Source organism: Perca fluviatilis, chromosome 7 (genome assembly GCF_010015445.1).
Source record: "Perca fluviatilis chromosome 7, GENO_Pfluv_1.0, whole genome shotgun sequence".
Classification (NCBI taxonomy): domain Eukaryota; kingdom Metazoa; phylum Chordata; class Actinopteri; order Perciformes; family Percidae; genus Perca; species Perca fluviatilis.
In genome coordinates, this window is record NC_053118.1 from 39,807,790 (window position 1) to 39,830,921 (window position 23,132).

Genomic DNA, 23,132 nt, shown 5'->3' on the forward strand with positions numbered 1-23,132 from the left:
CAGGACTTTTAGCGTGTATAGAGCCAGCATATCTCCACCAGACTCCATGTAAATAATCAGGACTTTTAGTGTATAGAGCCAGCATATCTCCACCAGACTCCATGTAAATAATCAGGACTTTTAGCGTGTATAGAGCCAGCATATCTCCACCAGACTCCATGTAAATAATCAGGACTTTTAGTGTGTATAGAGCCAGCATATCTCCACCAGACTCCATGTAAATAATCAGGACTTTTAGTGTGTATATAGCTGTTTCATGTTAAACTAAAAGGATCTTACTCTTTAACTAAAAGGTCTATCTCTGTAGGGATCCATCCCATAATGTTGTCAGACACTTAGAATAATAATCTGCGTCTGTCAGCGGCAACAGCAGAACTTTTAGTGACTCTAACTGCTGCTGAACATTAGTCCTGTAGGGTTACATTACAGCTTCTGATTTAATACTGGACCAGTTTCACAGATTTTTGTCCCATCAGACACTCAGACACACAGACATGGATACAGAGAGTCCAGGTTGAACCAAGTTACCCTTAAATAAAAAGCCATACATGTGAAGCCATATTGTACACAGAATTTCAGAGTTTATATGAAAACCTGATTATTAGTTAGATTTGGACTTTGTCCGCCTGTCGACACGCTGTAGAAACTAAGACTAAGACGTAGAGATCGTAGCGACTGAAGGCTAGAACCAATGAGAAGAGTGATGCTTTAATGTTTCTGATTTCTTTTCTCTCTGAACTTTTTGTGTTTTTAATGATGTATAATTGAAACAAAAAGCATCCCAAAGCTTTAAACTGCTGTTTTAAACCCAACACAAGACGCAGAAACATGAGGAACAGACACACACACACACAGAGAAACACAGACACACAGAAACACACACACAGAGACACACACACACACACACACACACATACACACACAGACACACAGACACATACACACCTGTTAAATTACACAGTTTCTGTGTGAGGTTTGGTTGTTGCTGTCTTTATGTTCACAATGTTTCACCATCTGTTCTTTCTGATGTTTCGACACATGAAAACCAAATAAAAATGTACTGAAATAGAAAACATCTAAAAGTCTTGTTTCTTTTTTTTTAATAACACCATATATTTGTTGTACTGCACATTGCTGCAGCTCCTCTTTTCACCCTGTGTGTTGAGCTCTCTGTTTTAGCTACAGAGTGAGACCTCTCACTGCTGTAACATCTTTGTTAGGAGTTGCACATGCTCAGTACCTAGGTAAGGACTACTAGCCAGTCAGAAGCAGAGTATGAGGGCCCTGACAGTACCTAGGTAAGGACTACTAGCCAGTCAGAAGCAGAGTATGAGGGCCCTGACAGTACCTAGGTAAGGACTACTAGCCAGTCAGAAGCAGAGTATGAGGGCCCTGACAGTACCTAGGTAAGGACTACTAGCCAGTCAGAAGCAGAGTATGAGGGCCTGACAGTACCTAGGTAAGGACTACTAGCCAGTCAGAAGCAGAGTATGAGGGCCCTGACAGTACCTAGGTAAGGACTACTAGCCAGTCAGAAGCAGAGTATGCGGCCCTGACAGTACCTAGGTAAGGACTACTAGCCAGTCAGAAGCAGAGTATGAGGCCCGACCCAGTACCTAGGTAAGGACTACTAGCCAGTCAGGAGCAGAGTGTGGGGCCCTGACAGTACCTAGGTAAGGACTACTAGCCAGTCAGAAGCAGAGTATGAGGCCTGACAGTACCTAGGTAAGGACTACTACAGAGCAGAGTATGAGGCCCTGACAGTACCTAGGTAAGGACTACTAGCCAGTCAGAAGCAGAGTATGAGGCCCTGACAGTACCTAGGTAAGGACTACTAGCCAGTCAGAAGCAGAGTATGAGGCCCTGACAGTACCTAGGTAAGGACTACTAGCCAGTCAGAAGCAGAGTATGAGGGTGTGCCCTGACAGTACCTAGGTAAGGACTACTAGCCAGTCAGAAGCAGAGTATGAGGGGCCCTGACAGTACCTAGGTAAGGACTACTAGCCAGTCAGAAGCAGAGTATGAGGGCGTGCCCTGACAGTACCTAGGTAAGGACTACTAGCCAGTCAGAAGCAGAGTATGAGGGCGTGCCCTGACAGTAGCTAGGTAAAGACTACTAGCCAGTCAGAAGCAGAGTATGAGGGTGTGCCCTGACAGTACCTAGGTAAGGACTACTAGCCAGTCAGAAGCAGAGTACGAGGGCCCTGACAGTACATAGGTAAGGACTACTAGCCAGTCAGAAGCAGAGTATGAGGGCGTGTCCTGACAGTAGCTAGGTAAGGACTACTAGCCAGTCAGAAGCAGAGTATTAGCCCCAGTAGCTAGGTAAAGACTACTAGCCAGTCAGAAGCAGAGTATGAGGGTGTGCCCTGACAGTACATAGGTAAGGACTACTAGCCAGTCAGAAGCAGAGTACGAGGGGCCCTGACAGTACCTAGGTAAGGACTACTAGCCAGTCAGAAGCAGAGTATGAGGCGTGTCCTGACAGTAGCTAGGTAAGGACTACTAGCCAGTCAGAAGCAGAGTATGAGGGCCCTGACAGTACATAGGTAAGGACTACTAGCCAGTCAGAAGCAGAGTATGAGGGCGTGTCCTGACAGTAGCTAGGTAAGGACTACTAGCCAGTCAGAAGCAGAGTATGAGGTTGTGCCCTGATTTTTTTTTTTTAATTACCTGCTTCATGTAGTTCTACTGGAACATAGGATCAGTTTCAGCAAATATGACAGAAAATTAGTTTTATGAGTCTTATCTACTGCACCTTTAATACATTGGTTAAAAAGAAGCTAGCAAAGTTAGTTGGCTAAAGGCCACCCCGCCCGCCCGCCCACCCAGAGATTATTATTAAAAATATTTTCTTAAATACATTTGAATAATAAAAATGAACTAAAATTGTATTTTGATCAAACTTGCCTGGGGGGGTCAGTGAGTAATGTGGGTGGGCCAGTGCCACCCTGGCCCATTACTGGCTACGTGCCTGGTCTGCCCCAACTTACTTTACCGAACATTTACCTTGTAATGTTCCATAATCCATCCCCATACACTTGAGATAGATAACGGCTTTCAAGAGTAGAGATGCCTATCAATACGCTGTTCAGGATTGGTGAACGACACCCAGATTTGGCACAGATAACAGGACATTAACCGTGATATTTTGGTAGTGGTTAAGTCTAGATTGACCATGCTAGTAGCTAGCATGTTGTTAGTTGTGTATCACGTAAAGTCTTATTGGTTGCTATGGGTTGCTATGCTGTGACCAGACACAAAAATGTTGGCGAAAAAGGACTGTGACGTCAGGTAGTCCCTATGAATAGGTAATTACACATCTGAGCAGACAAATATGACTTGCACAGTTCTCTAAGGCTCCATCATCTGTTAGCCATTTTAATGCTTCCACTGGCTCAGATCATGCAAAACAAAAATTAGTTACCAAGTCATCAAATGTCAAGTAAGTAAGTAATAAAATGCGGACTTTTCTCACAGTGGCAGGTTGTTAAGATTTTGATGTCAATCAGAGTGGACTGTCTTTACTCTCTAAGACACTAAATATATCAAAGCTGCAGAACAAACAGACATCAAACAGAATGCCTCAGAATGCAGCCTTAGCATGCATGCTCTATATATTTGTTTCCTTCAAAAGCCATGTCTTGGTGTTGTTCACCAATGTTTGGAAGAGGATCACACTACCCCATGTCTTTCTGTCTCATTTAGATGTGCTGTTTCCAGGATGGGAGTAAGAATGTGTTACAGTGTCAGAGCAACACAGTCTCACTCCCTACTCATCAAATGTCTGACGCATGGTCAAGGACCAACGAAAGAGGTGTACCTTTTTTGCAACAGGTACACCTCTTTCGTTGGAACTTAACGCCAGGGGTCCTTGACCATGCGTCAGACATTTGACGAGTAGGGAGTGAGACTGTGTTGGTCTGAGCAGTCAGTATAAACCCAGAGTGATGGAGGGGGGAGGAGAGGAGAGCTGTGGGTGTTGTGCTTGGAGGAGGGACTCCATCATTTAAAGAAGTAACAGGTTCCTGGCTTGCCATTGAAGAAGGAAGAGAGGCAGCGGTAACCGTCAGAGTCTCAACATGAACGTCTGTCCCACTTTGATCTGCTTCTTCTTCCTCTGTGAGTACATTCACTTTGGATTTCTCTCACTCTGTCCTGCTGTTGGTTTCTGTCTTGTCTTTATTGATCACTGGTAAGTAGGGTTGGGTACCGAAACACGGTGCCAATAGGGCACCGGTGCCAAGTTAAACAGTAGTAATAAGACCGAATAAGAACGGAAATTTCGATGCCTCATTTTGGTGCCTGACTTTACACTACACTCGACAGCATGTAACGTTAGCCTACCTTTAGCTAGCAGCTGGATTAAACACAGTTAAAATGCTGACAGCTAACGTTAAACAGTGTAAAGTGTGACTGTATTTCACTGAAAACACTGGGACTAACATTCTGCTCTGCAGCACAGCAGCTGCCATTGTCGGAATTAAACAACACAGATGGTGCGTTCACTTGCAACTGGTAGCCTCGCGGTGCATTCAAAGTTATTGTGAAATACCCTTTTCCCATCTGGTGGTTGTTTTTGTTGTTCAACTGCAATTTACTGGTTAAATAAGTTATTTATATTATTACATTATTATGAAATCTTTAATTTTGACCTTATGGCCTTAGCAATAAACAAGCTAATGTCGCCAACTGTTTACTAAATTTATAAAAGTAATTGTGCGCATATCCCACCTTCTGGCAGGTGCAGGACAAATGAAAAGTACTTAAAGTGAAAAAAAATGTAATGTCCGCAACAATGCTTTAAACTCCCATATTTACAGTTTTTTTCGATTGCTAGACGACAGCGGGCACAACTGGAGTCACATGTGCAAAACTCAAACTCCAGTCTGCACAGCAGCAGTTCATGTGGACCAAACTCTAGTTCGTTTTTCATTGCTTGAACACAGTTTTCAAAACTCTACACACTTATCCCATGACTTTAACCACAACGTGCACAACACTGTAGATTTACAGCACTTTGTTCAGATGCTAACACACTGCTGTCAGAACTGTAAACCACACATTCAAAACAGAATAGATTTCAGTCTGGTGCTTATCAAACACTGCTGATTGCAATTTTAGCTGAAAGCCTAAGCAGGTGTCTTGTTTTAGACTAGTTAGTGAACATATACGGTATTTATACAGAGAAAGCTCAGAAAGTCTTTTTTGTATACAAACACCAAATAAGAATGAAATAATTATACACTGTACTGTTTGAGAGAAACAGGTAAAAGAGCAAAGATACCAACATGTCCAGGTAAGATGTCTGAGGTTATATACACAGCTATAAAAAAAGTGAAAAACACAATATCTTTACAACAGTAAAACTGCGTTCTTACTGTTTTTCATAAAGTAATGGAAGTGAAAGCAATAGAAACACCACATTCATTAGTATTTAGAGATGATGAAGACATCCAATGTGATGAAGAAAACTTGCCACATGATGCTGGAGAGAGGCAGGATTAGTCACACTATTCTTTGGTACTGTTACGTATGTACCTTTGTACAAAATACTTTATTGAAGAAAACTGCTGATTTTCATTCCTTCTTGTTTACCTTATGTAAAAATTGGTATATTATACAATCTATATTTTTTCCTTAAAGAAACTGTTGAGTAGTGTCAAGTCACTCAAATTGTTCAAACTGTAAAGATGAAAAAGTTTGTAATTTCTGTATTGGTGTTTGATGCTAGTGTTTTTACCCTCAGTGTGTTCTGAGTGACAGAGTGTGTGTGTGTGTGTGTGTGTGTGTGTGTGTGTGTGTGTGTGTGTGTGTGTGTGTGTGTGTGTGTGTGTGTGTTATCTCAGTGAGGCCTGTGCATAGTGTTTGGCAGCACTGAGCCTGTTTTGAGACGTGTGTTAAGAGTTGTGTTGCTGTGAATGAGTTGTGCAGGAGATGTGAACTCTTTAGCTCAGGTGACTGTTGGTAGTGCAGACTGTAGTTTGAGTTTTGCACATGTGACTCCAGTTGTGCCCACTGTTGTTTAGCAATCAGAAAAAACTGTAATATAAATGCAACGTCTCGACCCTACTGGGTCTTCTTCAGGCAAACTGCAAAAACCCAAACAATAACCAACCCTAGTGGTCTAATAGTTTCTCATGACAGCTTTCTATGTTGAAACATGATGAGGACCCATCACTGACATAGACACAGCTTTAATAAGGGATCTCTTTGTGGCCAGTATGGACAGAAGATCTAAAACTCTACCAATGTGCAGATGAGCGTGGGACTCTTCTTTTAGGACAGACTTGCTTTAACATATAGTTCATAACAAGTATTTGTGTTACTTCCTCTAAATAAACTGCACATCAGGAAGGAAATGAAGGAACAGACTTAATTTACATAAAACAAAGGTGCAACTAACAAAAACTTCATAATTGTTTGAAAACAAGTTTTGTTCTGTGCCAGAAATCTGCAAAGATCTCAGTTGCTTTTTCATTTTATGAATGCTTGTATTTAGGTATGCAGCTAATAATTACTTTCATGATCAGTTCATCTCCAGGTGATTTTCTTGATTCATCAATTATTAGTTTTGATAAAATGTCAAGGTCATGTTTTTTAGTAGCTTGTTTTATTGTTGTATTTTTAGGGGAACAGACTGCATGTGAGCTCTTGATTCACTCTGACTGTTAGTGGAGTTTGATGCAGCTTCACAAAGTTCAAATACCTATCTGCATCCTGACAAATAGAACTAAAAATAGGCTAGTGGCTAAGAACAAAGAACTAATGATTGTTCATCTGTTCAACAGCTCTGCAGGATGGAAACCCAATTGATATCTACTTGCAGACTGAAGGAGGAGATATAGGAGTTTATTGCTACTCTCCTTCATCTGGAAACACAACGTTCTTCTGTAAGAATGAATGTCAAGGAAAAGGAGACCTTCTCATTGAAACAAGCAGTGACACAGCTCAGAGCGGCAGATACGGGATTGAACATGAAACACTAATAGCAAACACTTCTGTAGCCGTCAGCATCTCCCAGCTGACCAAGTCTGACTCTGGGCGGTACAGGTGTGGTCTAAACAAATCTCTGTCTTCACATTCATACAGCGACTTTGAAATCATTGTTGTAGATGGTGAGTCTGAAAACATTGTTTCTTGTGTGAAGAAAATTTTATGAATTTTCTGTTTACTTGACATATTTTGTTATTTTCATATTCTTTATCACTCTGATCATCTGGGCCCAGTTTTTCAAAGAATTTAATCTGGATCAAATTGATCTGGATTTGGAAATCTCATGTTTTGCTGTCCAGGACCAGCTGATCCGTCTTACCTTTATGCCAGTTGTTTAAAGGAACATTAGATTGGATCACTGTGATCCAAATACCAAATTTCAGGATTACCAAATCCTGTTGACCAAAGCCTTAAATGGAGCCTTCTGGCTCAGCAAAGAACAACAGGTAGGCCACAAATAGCCATTGTTTGTTTTAATTTAAAAGAAAACTGTAATAAACATAAACATTTTACATTCTTTATTTTGTTATAATGTTTTTTGTTTGTTTTGAAGTTTACCATATCTCATTAGATGTGACATGCTTCACATATGCTTCAAATATGATCTTAGTTCGGAATTCCTCTTTTGCTTTTTGCAGATCACGGATTGGATCAAATCTTGGAAATTTATTTGTAGTTTATTTAAATAGGGAAAGATACAAAAAACATAGATTATTACATAAATAACAATCCGATGCCTGTATCACAGTGTTTGTAGCCATGGCTAATTTGCAACACCTGTCCCTAGGAGGGCTTTTAACAGTAAAATGGGTGTTTCAAAAGCAAAAGAGGGATTCCGGACTAAGATCAGAGTACGTAATGGGATCTTACATTTGATCTGGATCAAACCTGCCCTTTGAACTCAGTTTGGGATCTATTTGATAAAAAAAATAGGATTATCCTGATCTCATCAGAAGGGTGGATTTAGTTTTGGTTTTTCAAACCAAATAAAATCAGAAAATCAATGTTTACTGATGATATATACGTTAATCATCATATTTGAAGCATATATGAAGCATGTCACATCTAATGAGTTATGGTAAACAAAAAACATAACAAAATAAGGAATATAAAATCCATCCATCCATCTTTGTCCGCTTATCCGGTGTCGGGTCGCGGGGGGAGCAGCTCCAGCAGGGGACCCCAAACTTCCCTTTCCCGAGCAACATTAACCAGCTCCGACTGGGGGATCCCGAGGCGTTCCCAGGCCAGGTTGGAGATATAATCCCTCCACCTAGTCCTGGGTCTTCCCCGAGGCCTCCTCCCAGCTGGACGTGCCTGGAACACCCCTGAGGGAGGCGCCCAGGGGCATCCTCACCAGATGCCCGAACCACCTCAACTGGCTCCTTTCGACGCAGCGAGCAGCGGCTCTACTCCGAGCTCCTCACGGATGACTGAGCTTCTCACCCTATCTCTAAGGGAGACGCGAAGCCACCCTCCTGAGGAAACCCATTTCGGCGCTTGCACCCTGGATCTCGTTCTTTCGGTCATGACCCAGCCTTCATGACCATAGGTGAGGGTAGGAACGAAAACACCGGTAGATCGGGAGCTTTGCCTTCTGGCTCAGCTCTCTTTTCGTCAAACGGTGCGATAGATGGAATGTAATACCGCACCCGCTCGCCCGATTCTCCGACCAATCTCCCGCTCCATTGTCCCCTCACTCGCGAACAAAACCCCAAGGTACTTGAACTCCTTCACTTGGGGTAAGGACTCTTTCCTACCTGGAGGAAGGCGACATTCCATCGGTTTCCTGCTGAGAACCATGGCCTCCGATTTAGAGGTGCTGATCCTCATCCCAACCGCCTACACCTGCTGCGGACCGAACCAGTGAGTGCTGAAGGTCGCGAGGCCGATGATGCCATCAGGACCACATCATCTGCAAAAAGCAGCGATGAGATCCCCAGCCCACCGAACTGCAACCCTCCCCACCCCGACTACGCCTGCGTATCCTGTCCACAAATATTACAAACAGGATTGGTGACAAAGCGCAGCCCTGGTGGAGGCCAACCCTCACCTGAAACGAGTCCGACTTACTGCCGAGAACCCGGACACAGCTCTCACTTTGGTCGTACAGAGATTGGATGGCCCTGAGTAGAGACCCCCTCACCCCATACTCCAGCAGCACCTCCCACAGTATCTCCCGAGGGACCCCAGTCATACGCCTTCTCCAAACCCAAAAAACACATGGCAGACCGGTTGGGCATACTCCCAGGCCCCTCCAGGATCCTTGCGGAGTGAAGAGCTGGTCCGTTGTTCCACCACACAACCGGAATCGCATTGTTCCTCGAGGTTCGACTATCGGCCGAACCCTCCTTTCCAGCACCTTGGAGTAGACTTTACCAGGGAGGCTGAGAAGTGTGATACCCTGTGGTAATTCACACACCCTCTGGTCCCCCTTTTTAAAAAAAGGGAACCACCACCCAGTCTGCCACTCCTTTGGCACTGTTCCAGACTTCCACGCAATGTTGAAGAGACGTGTCAACCAGGACAGCCCCTCCACACCCAGAGCCTTGAGCATTTCTGGACGGATCTCATCAATCTCCGGGGCTTTGCCACTGTGGAGTTGTTTGACTACATCAGTGACTTCCGCCCGGGAAATCGACGACAATCCCCTCGTCACCTCCAGCTCTGCCTCTAACATAGAGGGCGTATTAGTCGGATTCAGGAGTTCCTCAAAATGCTCCTTCCACCGCCCTATTACCTCCTCAGTTGAGGTCAACAGTGTCCCATCCTTACTGTACACAGCTTGGATGGTTCCCCGTTCCCCTCCTGAGGTGGCGAACAGTTTTCCAGAAGCACTTTGGTGCCGACCGGAAAAGTCCCTTCTCCATGTCTTCTCCGAACTTCTCCCACACCCGCTGCTTTGCCTCTTTCACGGCAAAGGCTGCAGCCCGCCGGGCCGCCGGTACCCTGCAACTGCCTCCGGAGTTCTCTGGGATAACATATCCCGGAAAGACTCCTTCTTCAGTCGGACGGCTTCCCTGACCACCGGTGTCCACCACGGTGTTGCGTGGGTTACCGCCCTTGAGGCACCTAAGACCCTAAGACCACAGCTCCCTCGCCGCTTGCTGCAGCAATGGAAACTTTGAACATTGTCCACTCGGGTTCAATGCCCCCAGCCTCCACAGGGATGCGAAAAAGCTCCGCCCGGAGGTGCGAGTTGAAAGTCCGTTGGACAGGGGCCTCCTCCAGACGTTCCCAATTTACCCGCACTACACGTTTGGGCTTACCAGGTCTGTCCAGAGTCTTCCCCACCCCTGACCCAACTCACCACCAGATGGTGATCGGTTGACAGCTCTGCCCTCTCTTCACCGCAAGTGTCCAAAACATACGGCCTCAGATCAGATGAAACGATTATAAAATCGATCATTGACCTTCGGCCTAGGGTGCTCTGGTACCAGGTACACTTATGAGCATCCCTATGTTCGAACATGGTGTTCGTTATAGACAATCCATGACTAGCACAGAAGTCCAACAACAAACAACCACTCTGGTTTAGATCAGGAGGCCGTTCCTCCCAATCCGCCTCTCCAGGTGTCTCCATCATTGCCCGTGTGCGTTAAGTCCCCCAGCAGAACAATGATCCCCACTGGCCCCATGCAGGACTCCACTCAAGGTCTCCAAGAAGGCCGAATACTCCGAACTCCTGTTTGGTGCATATGCACAAACAACAGTCAGAGTTTTCCCCCACAACCCGCGCGGAGTGGGAGGCGACCCTCTCGCCCGGGGTAAACTCCAACGTAGCGCGCTCAGCCGGGGGCTTGTTAGTATCCCCACACACCCGCCCGGCCGCACACCCTGAGCAACTCCGAGAAGAAGAAGAGTCCAACCCTATCCAGGGAGTACGGTTCCAGAACCGAGATTGTCGCGTGAGGTAAGCCCCACCAGATCTAACCGGTAGCGCTCCACCTCCCGCACGTTCGGCTTCTCCCCACAGAAGGTGACGTTCCACGTTCCCAAAGCCAGCGTCTGCTGCCGGGTCTGGTCCGTCGAGGCCCCTGACCTTCACTGCCACCCATGTGGCAGCGCACCCGACCAGCGGTTCCTCCCACAGGTGGTGGGCCCATGGGCTGGAGAGATGGGAGCGACGTAGCTGTTTGGGCTGTGCCCGACCGGGCTCCGTGGCAAACCCGAGCCGCCAGGCTGCGCCACGCGAGCCCGCCGTCTGGGCCTGGCTCCAGACGGGGGCCCGGGCTTCCTCCGGGCAGGGTCACTCCATTTCTACCTTGTTTTTCCATTGGGGTTTTGAACCATTCTTTGTCTGGCCCCTCACCTGAGACCACTTTGCCTTGGGAGACCCTACCAGGAGCACAAAGCTCCAGACAACACAGCCCTCAGGTTCACAGAGACACACAAACCTCTCCACCACGATAAGGTGATGGTTCCGGAGAGGGGAATATAAAATGTTTCTGTTTATTACAGTTTTTCTGTTTCTTAAAATTAAAACAAACAATGGGTATTAGTAGCCTACCTGTACTTCTTAGCTGAGCCAGTAGGCTACACTGTTGGCTCCATTTAAGACTCTGGTCAGATTTGGTACTCCTGAAATTTGGAATCTGGATCCCAGTGATCCAGTCCAATGTTCCTTTAAACAACTGGTATAAAAGTAAGATGTGTCAGGTGATCGTGGACAGCAAAACATGAGATTTCTAAATCCAGATCAATTTGATCCAGATTAAATTGTTTGAAAAACTGGTCCCTGAAGTACAGAAAGTTATTATTGATTTTTATTTGTCTTTTCAACAGCACTGCTGGCAAGAAATCCTCCTGAAGTAAAAACCTTCTATAAGACACCTGGAGATAGCGTCATCGTGTCATGCTTCTTTTCTCTCTCTGGAAGCAGGAAGTACTTCTGTAAGGAACAATGTGAAGACAAAGACATTCTGGTTCAAACAACCAATGTCAGCACTCAGAGAGACAGATACGGCATCAGATATGTGGAAGGATCTGTGTCAGGAGGATATCTGTATGTGACCATCTCCCAGCTGACCTGGTCTGACTCAGGACGCTACAGGTGTGGTCTGAACACATCTTTCTCTCCAGATCCTTACCAAGAGTTTAGGGTCGCTGTCACAGATGCTGAGACTTATGGTGAGAATACAAATTATTACTAGTGACACACACACACACACACATAAGGTTGTCTTTGTATCGGCATGTTTTTATTTTTTACAGCTCCACACACTGAGACACCCAGAGGTACATGTACACACTGATACACCATCACCCAGAGGTACATGTACACACTGATACACCATCACCCAGAGGTACATGTACACACTGAGACACCATCACCCAGAGGTACATGTACACACTGAGACACCACCACCCAGAGGTACATGTACACACTGATACACCATCACCCAGAGGTACATGTACACACATAGACACCACCACCCAGAGGTACATGTACACACTGAGACACCACCACCCAGAGGTACATGTACACACTGATACACCATCACCCAGAGGTACATGTACACACTGAGACACCATCAGCCAGAGGTACATGTACACACTGATACACCATCACCCAGAGGTACATGTACACACTGAGACACAATCCCACCAGAGGTACATGTACACACTGGAACACCATCAGCCAGAGGTACATGTACACACTGATACACCATCACCCAGAGTTACATGACACACTGAGACACAATCAGCCAGAGGTACATGTACACACTGATACACCATCACCCAGAGGTACATGTACACACTGGGATATCACCAGAGGTACATGTACACACTATACACCATCACCCGGAGGTACATGTACACACTGAGACACCACCACCCAGAGGTACATGTACACACTGAGAGAGGTACATGTACACACTGATACACCATCACCCAGAGGTACATGTACACACTGAGACACCACCACCCAGAGGTACATGTACAGTGCCTCGAAAATGTGGCCCTTGAACTTTTCGACCTTTTGCCACATTTCAGGCCTCAAAAAAGATATAAAACTGTAATTTTTTGTGAAGAATCAACAACAAGTGGGACACAATCATGAGTGGAACGAAATTTATTGGATATTAAACCTTTTAAACAAATAAAAAACTGAATATTGGTGCAAAATTATTCGCCCTTAAGTTATTTTGTAGCCCACCTTTTCTGCGATTACAGTGTAGGGGGGGGTATGTCTCTATCAGTTTTGCACATGGGCTGACATTTGCCCCTCCTCCTTGCAAAACAGTGAGCTAGTGAGGTTGGATGGGAGCGTTTGTGAACAACAGTTTTCAGTTCTTTCCACAGATTCTCGATTGATTCAGGTCTGGACTTTGACTTGCCATTCTAACACCTGGATATGTTTATTTGTGACCATTCCATTGTAGATTTTGTTTATTTGGATCATTGTTTGTTGAAGACAATTCCGTCAGCTCGGTTTTAGCTCCATCATTCTTCAGATTTGTATTTGTCATCCTCTTCATCATTTAACCTCTTCCCTGTCCTGCAGAAAGCAGGCCCAAACCATGATGCTGCCACCACCATGTTTGACAGTGGGGATGGTGTGTTCAGGGTGATGAGCTGTGTTGCTTTACGCCAAACATAACGTTTTGCATTGTTGCCAAAACGTTCGTTTTGGTTTCTCTCCCACACCTCTTCCACATGTTTGGTGTGTCTCCCAGGTGGCTTTTGCAAACTTTAAGACACTTTTTGTGGATATTTTAGAAATTGCTTTCTTCTTGCCACTCTTCCATAAAGGCCAGATTTGTGCAGTATACGACTGATTGTTGTCCTATGGCAGTCTCCCACCTCAGCTGTAGTCTCTGCAGTTCATCCAGAGTGATCATGCCTCTTGGCTGCATCTCTGATCGTCTTCTCTTTGTATGAGCTGAAAGTTTAGAGGGCGGCCGGGTCTTCATAGATTTGCAGTGGTTGACACTCCTTCCATTTCAATATTATCGCTTGCACAGTGCTCCTTGGGATGTTTAAAGCTTGGAATTTTTTGTATCCAAATCCGTTAAACTTCTCCAACACAGTATCTCGGACCTGCCTGGTGTGTTCCTTGTTCTTCATGATGCTCTCTGCGCTTTACCGGACCTCTGAGACTATCACAGAGCAGGTGCATTTATACGGAGACTTGATTACACACAGCTGGATTCTATTTATCATCATTAGTTAGGTCAACATTGGATCATTCAGAGATCCTCACTGAACTTCTGGAGAGTTTGCTGCACTGAAAGTAAAGGCATAATTTTGCACGCCCACTTTTTCAGTTTTTTTTGTTAAAAAGTTTGAAATAACCAATGTTTTTTCACTTCATAATGACCCACTTGTTGTTGATTCTTCACAAAAATTACAGTTTTATATCTTTATTTTGAGGCCGGAAATGTGGCAAAGGTGAACGTTCAAGCGAATACTTTCGCAAGGCACTGTACATGAGACACCACCACAGGTTACATGTACACACTGATACACCATCACCCAGAGGTACATGTACACACTGATACACCATCACCCAGAAGTACATGTACACACTGAGACACCATCACCCAGAGGTACATGTACACATTGGAGCAGTTACATATAATTGTCCTTCCATCACCCAACAAACACGCTCAGCAGGGGAACGCTGGACAGTTTTGCTCTTTGTACTTTTTCTCCTGAACAAAATGTGTTTTTTCTCCCCCAGCTAGTTTAAAATAATTGTACTACCTAACAGTTAGTTGTTATATCTCATGTTGTTGATCTTTGTCTTCCTGTAAATCTCGACGACAAGCTCTGAGCTCACACACTATTCACACTTCAGTGATAGAGCCTGAAACCCTCAGAACTGATAGAGAAGAACTGAGTCTACTGAGTTATTGTGAAAAGTTTGTCTTTTTCCAAAGGGACTTCTACAGCACTTAAATGCTGTGTGAATTTAAATGTTACTCATTTGTTTTCATGATTTGCACATTGAGTTTAATATGACAGTTATCATTGAGGGGCTAGTTTGACAGCACTGCATGAACAGGGCCTCAAGTCCCAAATGTAAAGTCATCATCAACTAGGAAATGTCTGTAAAACCAACTTCTCTCTTCTTTACAAAGGTGTGCTGCTGTATTTGGTCGTGACTCTTCTCATCATTGTCATCATCTCTGTGCTGGCGCTGACGATCATCTGTATTCGGAGAAAGTGCAAACCCAACGGTGAGACAACAGGAACAACTCAACAACAATAAACTTCCCATTTATTAGGTTGTGGTTTTTACCACTTCAACAATTCATGTTTTTGTCCTGACAGTGTTCCTCTGTTATGTATTTCTCTGGAACAAATCAACACGAGGACACAGACGCTACAAACCTGAGTCACACAACATTTAATGAACAGTAACTTGGTTAAAGAAACATGCAACATTCTCAGAAAACTAAATCCTATACACAGGGCAGGTAGAAGGACGTTTCAGTGGCGGCCAGTACATATACCATGTCTGCAGGTTTTACCAACTATTGGGATCTGTTCAGATTACCAGGTGAAATTAGTTTCTCAGGCTCCAACGTGCTTACAGTGACCGAGAGGGACCTTCCCGGACCAGCCCCCAATTGTGTTATGTCCACTTCCATGGTAACGGGGACAATAACGTGACAATCAAAATGAGACAGATGTTTGAAAACTTTCCTCAATATAATCAGATAACTAGTACCAGGAGATTATCTGGGAAGGGTTAGTGTTGAAACAACCACAGGCACACACTCAAACTAAACCAAATCTTCCTCGTGTAATAACATTTAGTTGTTTAGTGAGTGTTGTATGTTTCTTCAACATGTGTTCATGTTTATTAAACCTCCTGTCGTCCTCGGGTCAAATTTGATCCATTTTCAAAAAGTTTCTATATCAGAAATTTTGGGTTTCTTTCAACCAAATTGTCAAAAAAAAACAAATAATAACGTGGATGCTTCCATACAACACTCATCACAAGTAAATAAAATTATCAGTTCACTATTTTCATTGAATTTGGGTTTTTTATTCAATTTTATAGCATGTGAAAAAAAACTGATAAAAGAACGTTGAAAAAATAACAAAAACATCAAAAAGTGCAGAAAAAAAGTGACAAAAACTTTGGAAATAGTGACCAAAATAAATTTAAAAAAGTGACAAAAATCTTCAAAAACATCGAGAAAAGTGACCAAAACGATGACAAAAGTGACAAAAACTTCAGGAAAAGCAAACAACAGTGTCGAAAAAGACGACCAAAGCGTTGAAAAGAAAAATAGAAAGTTTCCTGGTTGATGGTAGGACAACACAAGGGTTAAAGGTGCTTCACAAAACATGTACAGGGGCGGCAACGACCGCTAGACCTGGTGTATCTCGTGATTTGTACAGGGTACCCACAGCTCACTGTATTGAAGGCCAGCTGATCGGCCAGCTCCAAACCTAAGGGAACCAATGACCTGCTTTACTGGGCTGCACTGCTTGAAAACCAATCAGTGTTTTCATACTGAGAGAGAAAACTGGGGAGCGGAAGAGAAAGAAACACATTAGGAATGATAAACATACTACGGGCACTTTGCCACTCTGCCTGGCACATAACATTACCTCATCTACAAAATAATTACTCATTTTATTCTGTCTTCTGCGCAGGTTCCGCTGGAGGACAGTCAGATGGCCTGAACTTAAAGGTGACTTTCTTTAACTCTCTTTCCTCTCTGTTGGCTGACTATCATGATTATCATTAGAGATAAGGATCGGTAGAAGATAGAAGGTCGTCATCTGTGACTATGAATTAGATCTCATTCTGAACTTTTTGCTGTTCTCCTTAGACGGCCATTTCACTGTCAATTCAAAATACTATCAATAATTCAGTTTTGAGATTAAATTCTTTTTTTACCACATTACTTCTACCATTAGATAAAAATGTTGTGACATATTTTTATAAACATTTAAGCAAAAATGTTGCAGTAGTTGTTTACTATTATAAATTCTGATAAATAGCGAGCATAATTTCTTACAAAAAAATAAATCTGGCTGATTTGTCTGTGGAGGACAGTCTGAAGATGCTGTGGAGCAATTCTTTTTTAACTCTCCTGGTGTCCTCAGGTCAAAGTTGACCCATTTTCAAAAAGTTTCTATATCAGAAATTTGGGTTTTCTTTCAAACAAATTTTCAAAAAGAAATAGCGTGGATGGTTCCCTACAACGCTCTTCACAAGTAAAATGAATGATCAGTTCACTACTTTCATTGAATTTGGATGTTTTATTAAATTTTATTGCATTTAAAGAAAATAATTGATGAAATAATGTTGAAAAGAGCTTCAAAACATCAAAAAAGGGACAAAAACATCTGGAAAATCTTCAAAAACGTCATGTATAATGATTAAAGTGTCGAAAAGACGACTAAAACCCAGAAAACCCAGACCCAGAAAAATTAAAAACTGTATGACGAAGGGAAGACAACACAAGGGTTAAATTGTGCAAAACCTTTAGAAGGAGTTTGGTTTATATAGTTTTGGATAAAAACAGAGTGATGGACTTCAAAATTGCAAGCTTAAAACATATGAACATTTCTTCTCAATAAGGCCGACATTTTGGTAAAAGTTAAAAAGTGTTAACATGTATGACTCATTTGTATTGAACCTTTAAAGTTGTTAACATTAGACGGCTGCTGCTGGGGTTAGGGTTATTGGGCCTTGAATCCCAGTTAAAGAAGTTTAGCATAGGACTGGACCTATAAGCAAAGTTTGGGGATTTGTATTGCATGGGAAGGAAGATTTTCTTATAATAATAATAATAATAATAATAATAATAATATATATAATAATATCAACAAATGCACTAATACCCCAACTTGTAAGTTGGCAGTTTGTAGAAAAATAGAAGCAGTTAAAAATGGACTTAAGTAGTGACAATTACATCAAAATGTAAACAGAACCTAAACCTCTTTCTTCACAGTCCATCACTCAAATGTTCTTTAAAATGCAGCTCAAAGCATGTGTACTGCTTTTCCTTTTCTGCCTCCTGTTCTCATGTGTCACCTTCAAAGAATAATTTCAAGATTCCTGTCTCTGTCAAATATCTTTGTTAGGTTCCTCAGGTTGCCCCACATTTCTACAATGAGAACTGTAATCCAGTCTTCATCTTAGAAAACTCCACCTACATGAACCTCGATCCAGCCACCAGGGATAAGAACCAAAGCTACTGTACAATCTCACAAATACGACACACATGAGCTGGAGCGTAGGGCTGGGTATCACTGATTTCCTAAATCAATCCTGATTCCGATTCTCAGCGTCCTGATTGGATTACATTTCTGATTGGCTATCAATCAGGTTAGGGAATTTCAGTTCCAATCCCAGTTTATCTCGATATAAAAGAGATTCTCAAACAACTTCTGCTGTAAATTGTACCAAGCAAGAAGCAACAATATATTTTATGATGCACCAGGTTCATGTTTACATTAAGAACTGAGGCCTTAAAAAGTTTGATTAAAAGACTTTTTACTTCTCCATCCATTGTGAAAAGGCAGATAATATAAGACCAACTTTCTGGAATTAAATAAGTGATATCAGATCACTTCAAGCGTCCAGTTTGTGCTCAGTGTGCTGCATTTAGAGAAAAATGGTACACTGCAAAGACAAAGCAGAAGCCAATTACTTCTGTATTTTCAGTGCATTTCTTAATGCAATGTGTATGTTGTTAAATTGGAGAATGTGTTTCTCATTTTGCTGGAGTGTTACTTCTTCGCAGTGTGTTTTATTTGCATGTGTTTTCTTGGGTTGCATTTCGTTGATCTCTTTGGGCCACTGTACATTTGTAGTCAATGGAGTTTCTTTTACATCTTCAATTGTGACACGTTATCTAAATTTATAATTAGGGTCTGAACACCAACCATGTCAGTTGGTGAAGGTCCAATGCAATCTCTCTGTTTATGAATCACAATTCTGACAGGCTATAGGTGCTCAAAAAATTTAAACATTGCCCATGTATCAGAAGTGGCGACCATTGACATCTGATGAGTGTCTCGGGCTGGAGTCTGGTAAATTGGCTCTTTAGCCACCCCAACAGCAAGTCAGCTATATTGAATTTACTTTGCCAATTTTGGAGAAAAGAATTACCATTTCCAGTTTTTGTACTTTAACATACTCCTACATATTTAACTCAATGTACCTCTAAATGCGCAGTACAATGTAAAGACCTTGGCAAAGCTAAATTGCGAAGCTTTTGAGTTTCTGTCCAGCAGCATGGGTGTAGTAGGGTGTTGAACTTCCATGTTACACCGCAAACAGGAACTACTTATTACTAGAGTGTACATTGTTCAATCTGCCCCTAATTTCTCATGCAGAATAACAGTCCAGGTCTAATGACATACACATGGGGAGTGATTATATTACAGTCATAGCGCCACCTGCTGGCAACAGGAAGTCAGCTTCATGTGACAAACATTATCCGATTTACATGAAATTGACAATGTGTGGTCTAAACATTATATAGAGCAACATAATGCAAGTCATCCAACATTTGTAATCATAATCTCCAGCGCCTGGCACTTTCACTGCACGATGGTCACCACAACGCAGGGCAACGTCAACGGCATTTGTTTTCTCCAGAATTATAATACTCTTGAATGCATTTCCTACATACCTTCTTCATGTATTTATCTCTTTATCAGCTCTCGTTTGGCTCTCAATGAAGGCGGTCGCATTTTTCTCCCTCTCCTTCCCGTTTCCTGCCCTGCTTTGCTCTCTCGTCTAGTCTTTGTCTCTGTGTACTCTTAGAGTCTCTCTCTCTGCACTGCTCCTAAATTAAGAATTATGGATTTGATCAACTGGTCTCTCAGCGCAATTGACACCATCGACAAGAAGCTCGGGTTCGGGGGAACCCGACTGCCTTGCCGGAACGTTTGCAGCTGGCTACACGATGGACGCGTGGGAGAGGTGGCGGGTCGTGTGTCTGGCGGTTCTTTCCGTGGAGGACATTGAAGATATCTACCTATTCGGAACCATGATAACAGGTCTTTTGCTGATTGGCTCAGGCATTGCCCTGGTTTATCGAGAAATTAAAAAGAAGACGGGAACCGAGCTAAATACCAGGCTGCCCGTCATGGTTGAAGCTGTGGGCAGAGCTGTCGGAACTCAAATTGTGACTCTGAACTCCATGAGCCACAAATTGGATACTGTGATTACCATGGGCCAACAATTGGATACCATCTTGATGAGACTGTCAGCTCTGGACAAACTGGACAACATCTTGGGGAAACTCACGGTTTTGGCATGGAAATTTGATCGATATGGAGACCAGAGGGGACACTTCAGAGAAGTCGAGAGTGACTAACTGCGGCTCCTCGCCCCAAGGCAAAACAAATTCCAATCTTATCTTTTCGGCTCCTGAACCAGCGCTGGCCTTGGCCAAGGCCGGTGTTGAATACTCACTCCCCCTGGAGCACTACAGCGAGGCACACTCTTGCGCTCCTTACCCGACTCCCACAGACACCTGTTGATTGTTGACTCGTACGGGTCCTGTTTCAGGGCTGACTCCATGGCAACCGGCTGTGTATCGCTATGTCAATCGTGCGGACTGAGAAACCCAGATTACGGGGGCCAGACGTAGCTTGACTACTCAGGCCTACACACACACAAACTCTTACATATATACAGATATGCAATCACCCCCCACCCCCTATCCAGTGCCTTCACAGCTTCTACCCCCAGTCAGGCGGGCGGGTCTGGGACCAGCGCCTTTGTTTGGCTGCAGGACCAGATGTCTGCTTGCCTGTGCTGGACTACCTCAACCCCAACACCCTCATCCCCATGCACCCAACTCCCCCCCCACCCCCCCTCCATTGCGTGTCTTGTGTGCCCTTGTACTGGTTATGTGCTTATATTATGTTGCTGAGGTGTTTTTTTCCTGTTCCCAAACTGTACTCCTACTGGGGCATAGTCTGGGAGTTGCCTTTTTCTCCTCGTCTCTCCTCATGTCATGCTGTATTTTCTTTACCCCATGTATGTCTGTATGTACCTTGTAAAGCGCTTTGTGATTTGTATCTGTGAAATGCGCTCTATAAATAAATTTTACTTACTTACTTACTTACTTACTTATATATGATGGTTTAGAGAACCGAGTCACAGTGGATGACTTGCACATAGGAGGGGAACATTGATCACTGTTAAAGTGGAATTTGTTAAACTTACTTTTACTTTCATAAAATGAACTAAGATCTTAGTTTCCCTTCTGCATTAATGTTGTGATAGTTTTACATTAAGGAATTTAAAAGTGTGATTTACTTTCATGTATGTTTTACTTTAATAAGATTTAATCTACTTAATTATTTATTATTCCTCAGAGCCAAAAACATTTTGGTGAGGTTTGATTGATTAGTATAACCATTTTGATTGATGATTGATTTAGGTTAAAAACATAAGCATGAATCAGAAATGTATTTAACATATATACATATATATATATTGAATGTTTTGATTTGTTATTGTAACTATGAGCATTTCTGAAAATGTGTCTGAGTTTCCTGAGGTGGTATTTGGATGCTGGAAGGTTTATTTAGGCATTTTAGACCTCATTAGGAGGGATCTGTGCTAGAATATCCATCTTATAAACTCACAGTGTGTATATTGAGACAGGTTTACCCCATGTGATCTGGGGTACCTACAACAGGTCTTCTAGGTAAGAGTAGTGGTTGTAAATGATCCAACAGCATCTTCACACATGCATAGATAAGTAAAGAAGGACCTTATTTGGTAATCTCTAAGTCCAGTGTGAGTTTAAATCCTCCTCCAGGAAGAGTTGGGATGGTACTACTCGACACTACACTGTGGTTAAACTCTGCTGTTTAATCCTGATTCTCCTTGATCCAGATTTCATTAAATGCTTCTATATTAGTCATCAAAGTCTCCAGAACTTTCTTTACGTGTGCAGAGTCCAGCTGCTTCTGAGTTTTTACATAACAGCAAACATAAAAAGTTTAAAACATTTAGAATTGAGATTGAGAATGCTACATGGTGCTTTGTAACCATTTCTTTAAACGTGCTCAGTGAATTATTATTATTATTATTATTATTATTATTATTATTATTATTATTATTATTCCTCTCTACTGCTGCACTGTAAACAAATATGTTTTATCATTAAGGCCCAGACACACTGACCAAACGGCTGACCGTCGGCAGTAAAGCCAGTCGGTCTGATCAGTCTCCCCGAGTTGATCCAAAAAGTTCCTCAGAACACACCGAAGAGACGGGACCTAATACGTCTCCATAACAGCAGGCGGCACTAATCTGTGTTGTTGCCCCAAAAAATTAAAACAGCTGATTGGACGAACGCGTCATGTGGGTCTGGTTTCTCCGGAAATTCAAAGCCAGACTGTCATGGCGGCTCGTTCAGAATCTGATCTCATATCGGACTAAAATAGTTCACCGAAACGTGTTTCTGAAAACATGTGAAGAGAGAAATAGGCCGTGATGCAGCTGTTGAATCTGTCTTCATTTCAGATCAACAAAGGTCAGTTTAATTCATCAGATTTTGAGAGACTCTAGTCACCTCATCCTGCCCCCCGTTTCCGGGTTAGCGCTCCACCAATCAGATGGGTTTGATTATAAAAGTCAGATCGGCCAAAATGAAGGCCGACAGCCCCTCGGACGGACGACAGCACGGGACACACCGAACAGACTCGAGTCACCGACCTCGCCAGACTGCCAGACGGAAGATTATCGGCTCGCTTTGTAAAGTCACCTTTAGACTATTCAATCAAAAAGGAATAAAATCTGTCTGGCTACTTTTTGTAAAGTGGCTATGATATTGTCTTAGTAGTTAAAAGTAATAAAGTACTTTAGTAGCAAGTTTTTCACAATTTTGTGAGCAGCATCTTCACATAAGTGATTCTTTTATCCACGTCGACCAATTCAGATTTGTGAAATGATCAGGATCAAGATGTGTCTCCGGGTCAACTTTAATATAACCATTATCACTTTATTTTGAGCCTTTTAAAGTTTGCTTTTGAGCAGTGTTCTTTGTGAGTAATTCTCATGCTGCATTTACAGGTGGCCGTCGGACAATTCAACCTCTCCGTTTTCAAAAATAACATCGTGCACAGCTGTCAGTGTTCAGAAAAGGCTTCGTTTTTCACGAATCCGTGTATATATGCCGTCAAGAGCA

The 23,132-nt window shown here is 43.0% G+C and overlaps 1 protein-coding gene across 1 annotated transcript; it reads left to right on the forward strand.

Annotated features, from left to right (window-relative positions):
• Positions 1 to 4,065: 4,065 nt before the first annotated feature.
• On the forward strand, positions 4,066 to 20,915 carry LOC120562359 (polymeric immunoglobulin receptor-like). Its single transcript, XM_039806074.1, has 6 exons — positions 4,066 to 4,122; positions 6,792 to 7,118; positions 11,782 to 12,126; positions 15,084 to 15,182; positions 16,615 to 16,652; positions 18,055 to 20,915. The coding sequence occupies exons 1-6, from the start codon at positions 4,083 to 4,085 to the stop codon at positions 18,196 to 18,198; spliced, it is 993 nt and encodes a 330-aa protein (XP_039662008.1). The 5' UTR covers positions 4,066 to 4,082; the 3' UTR covers positions 18,199 to 20,915.
• Positions 20,916 to 23,132: the final 2,217 nt, after the last annotated feature.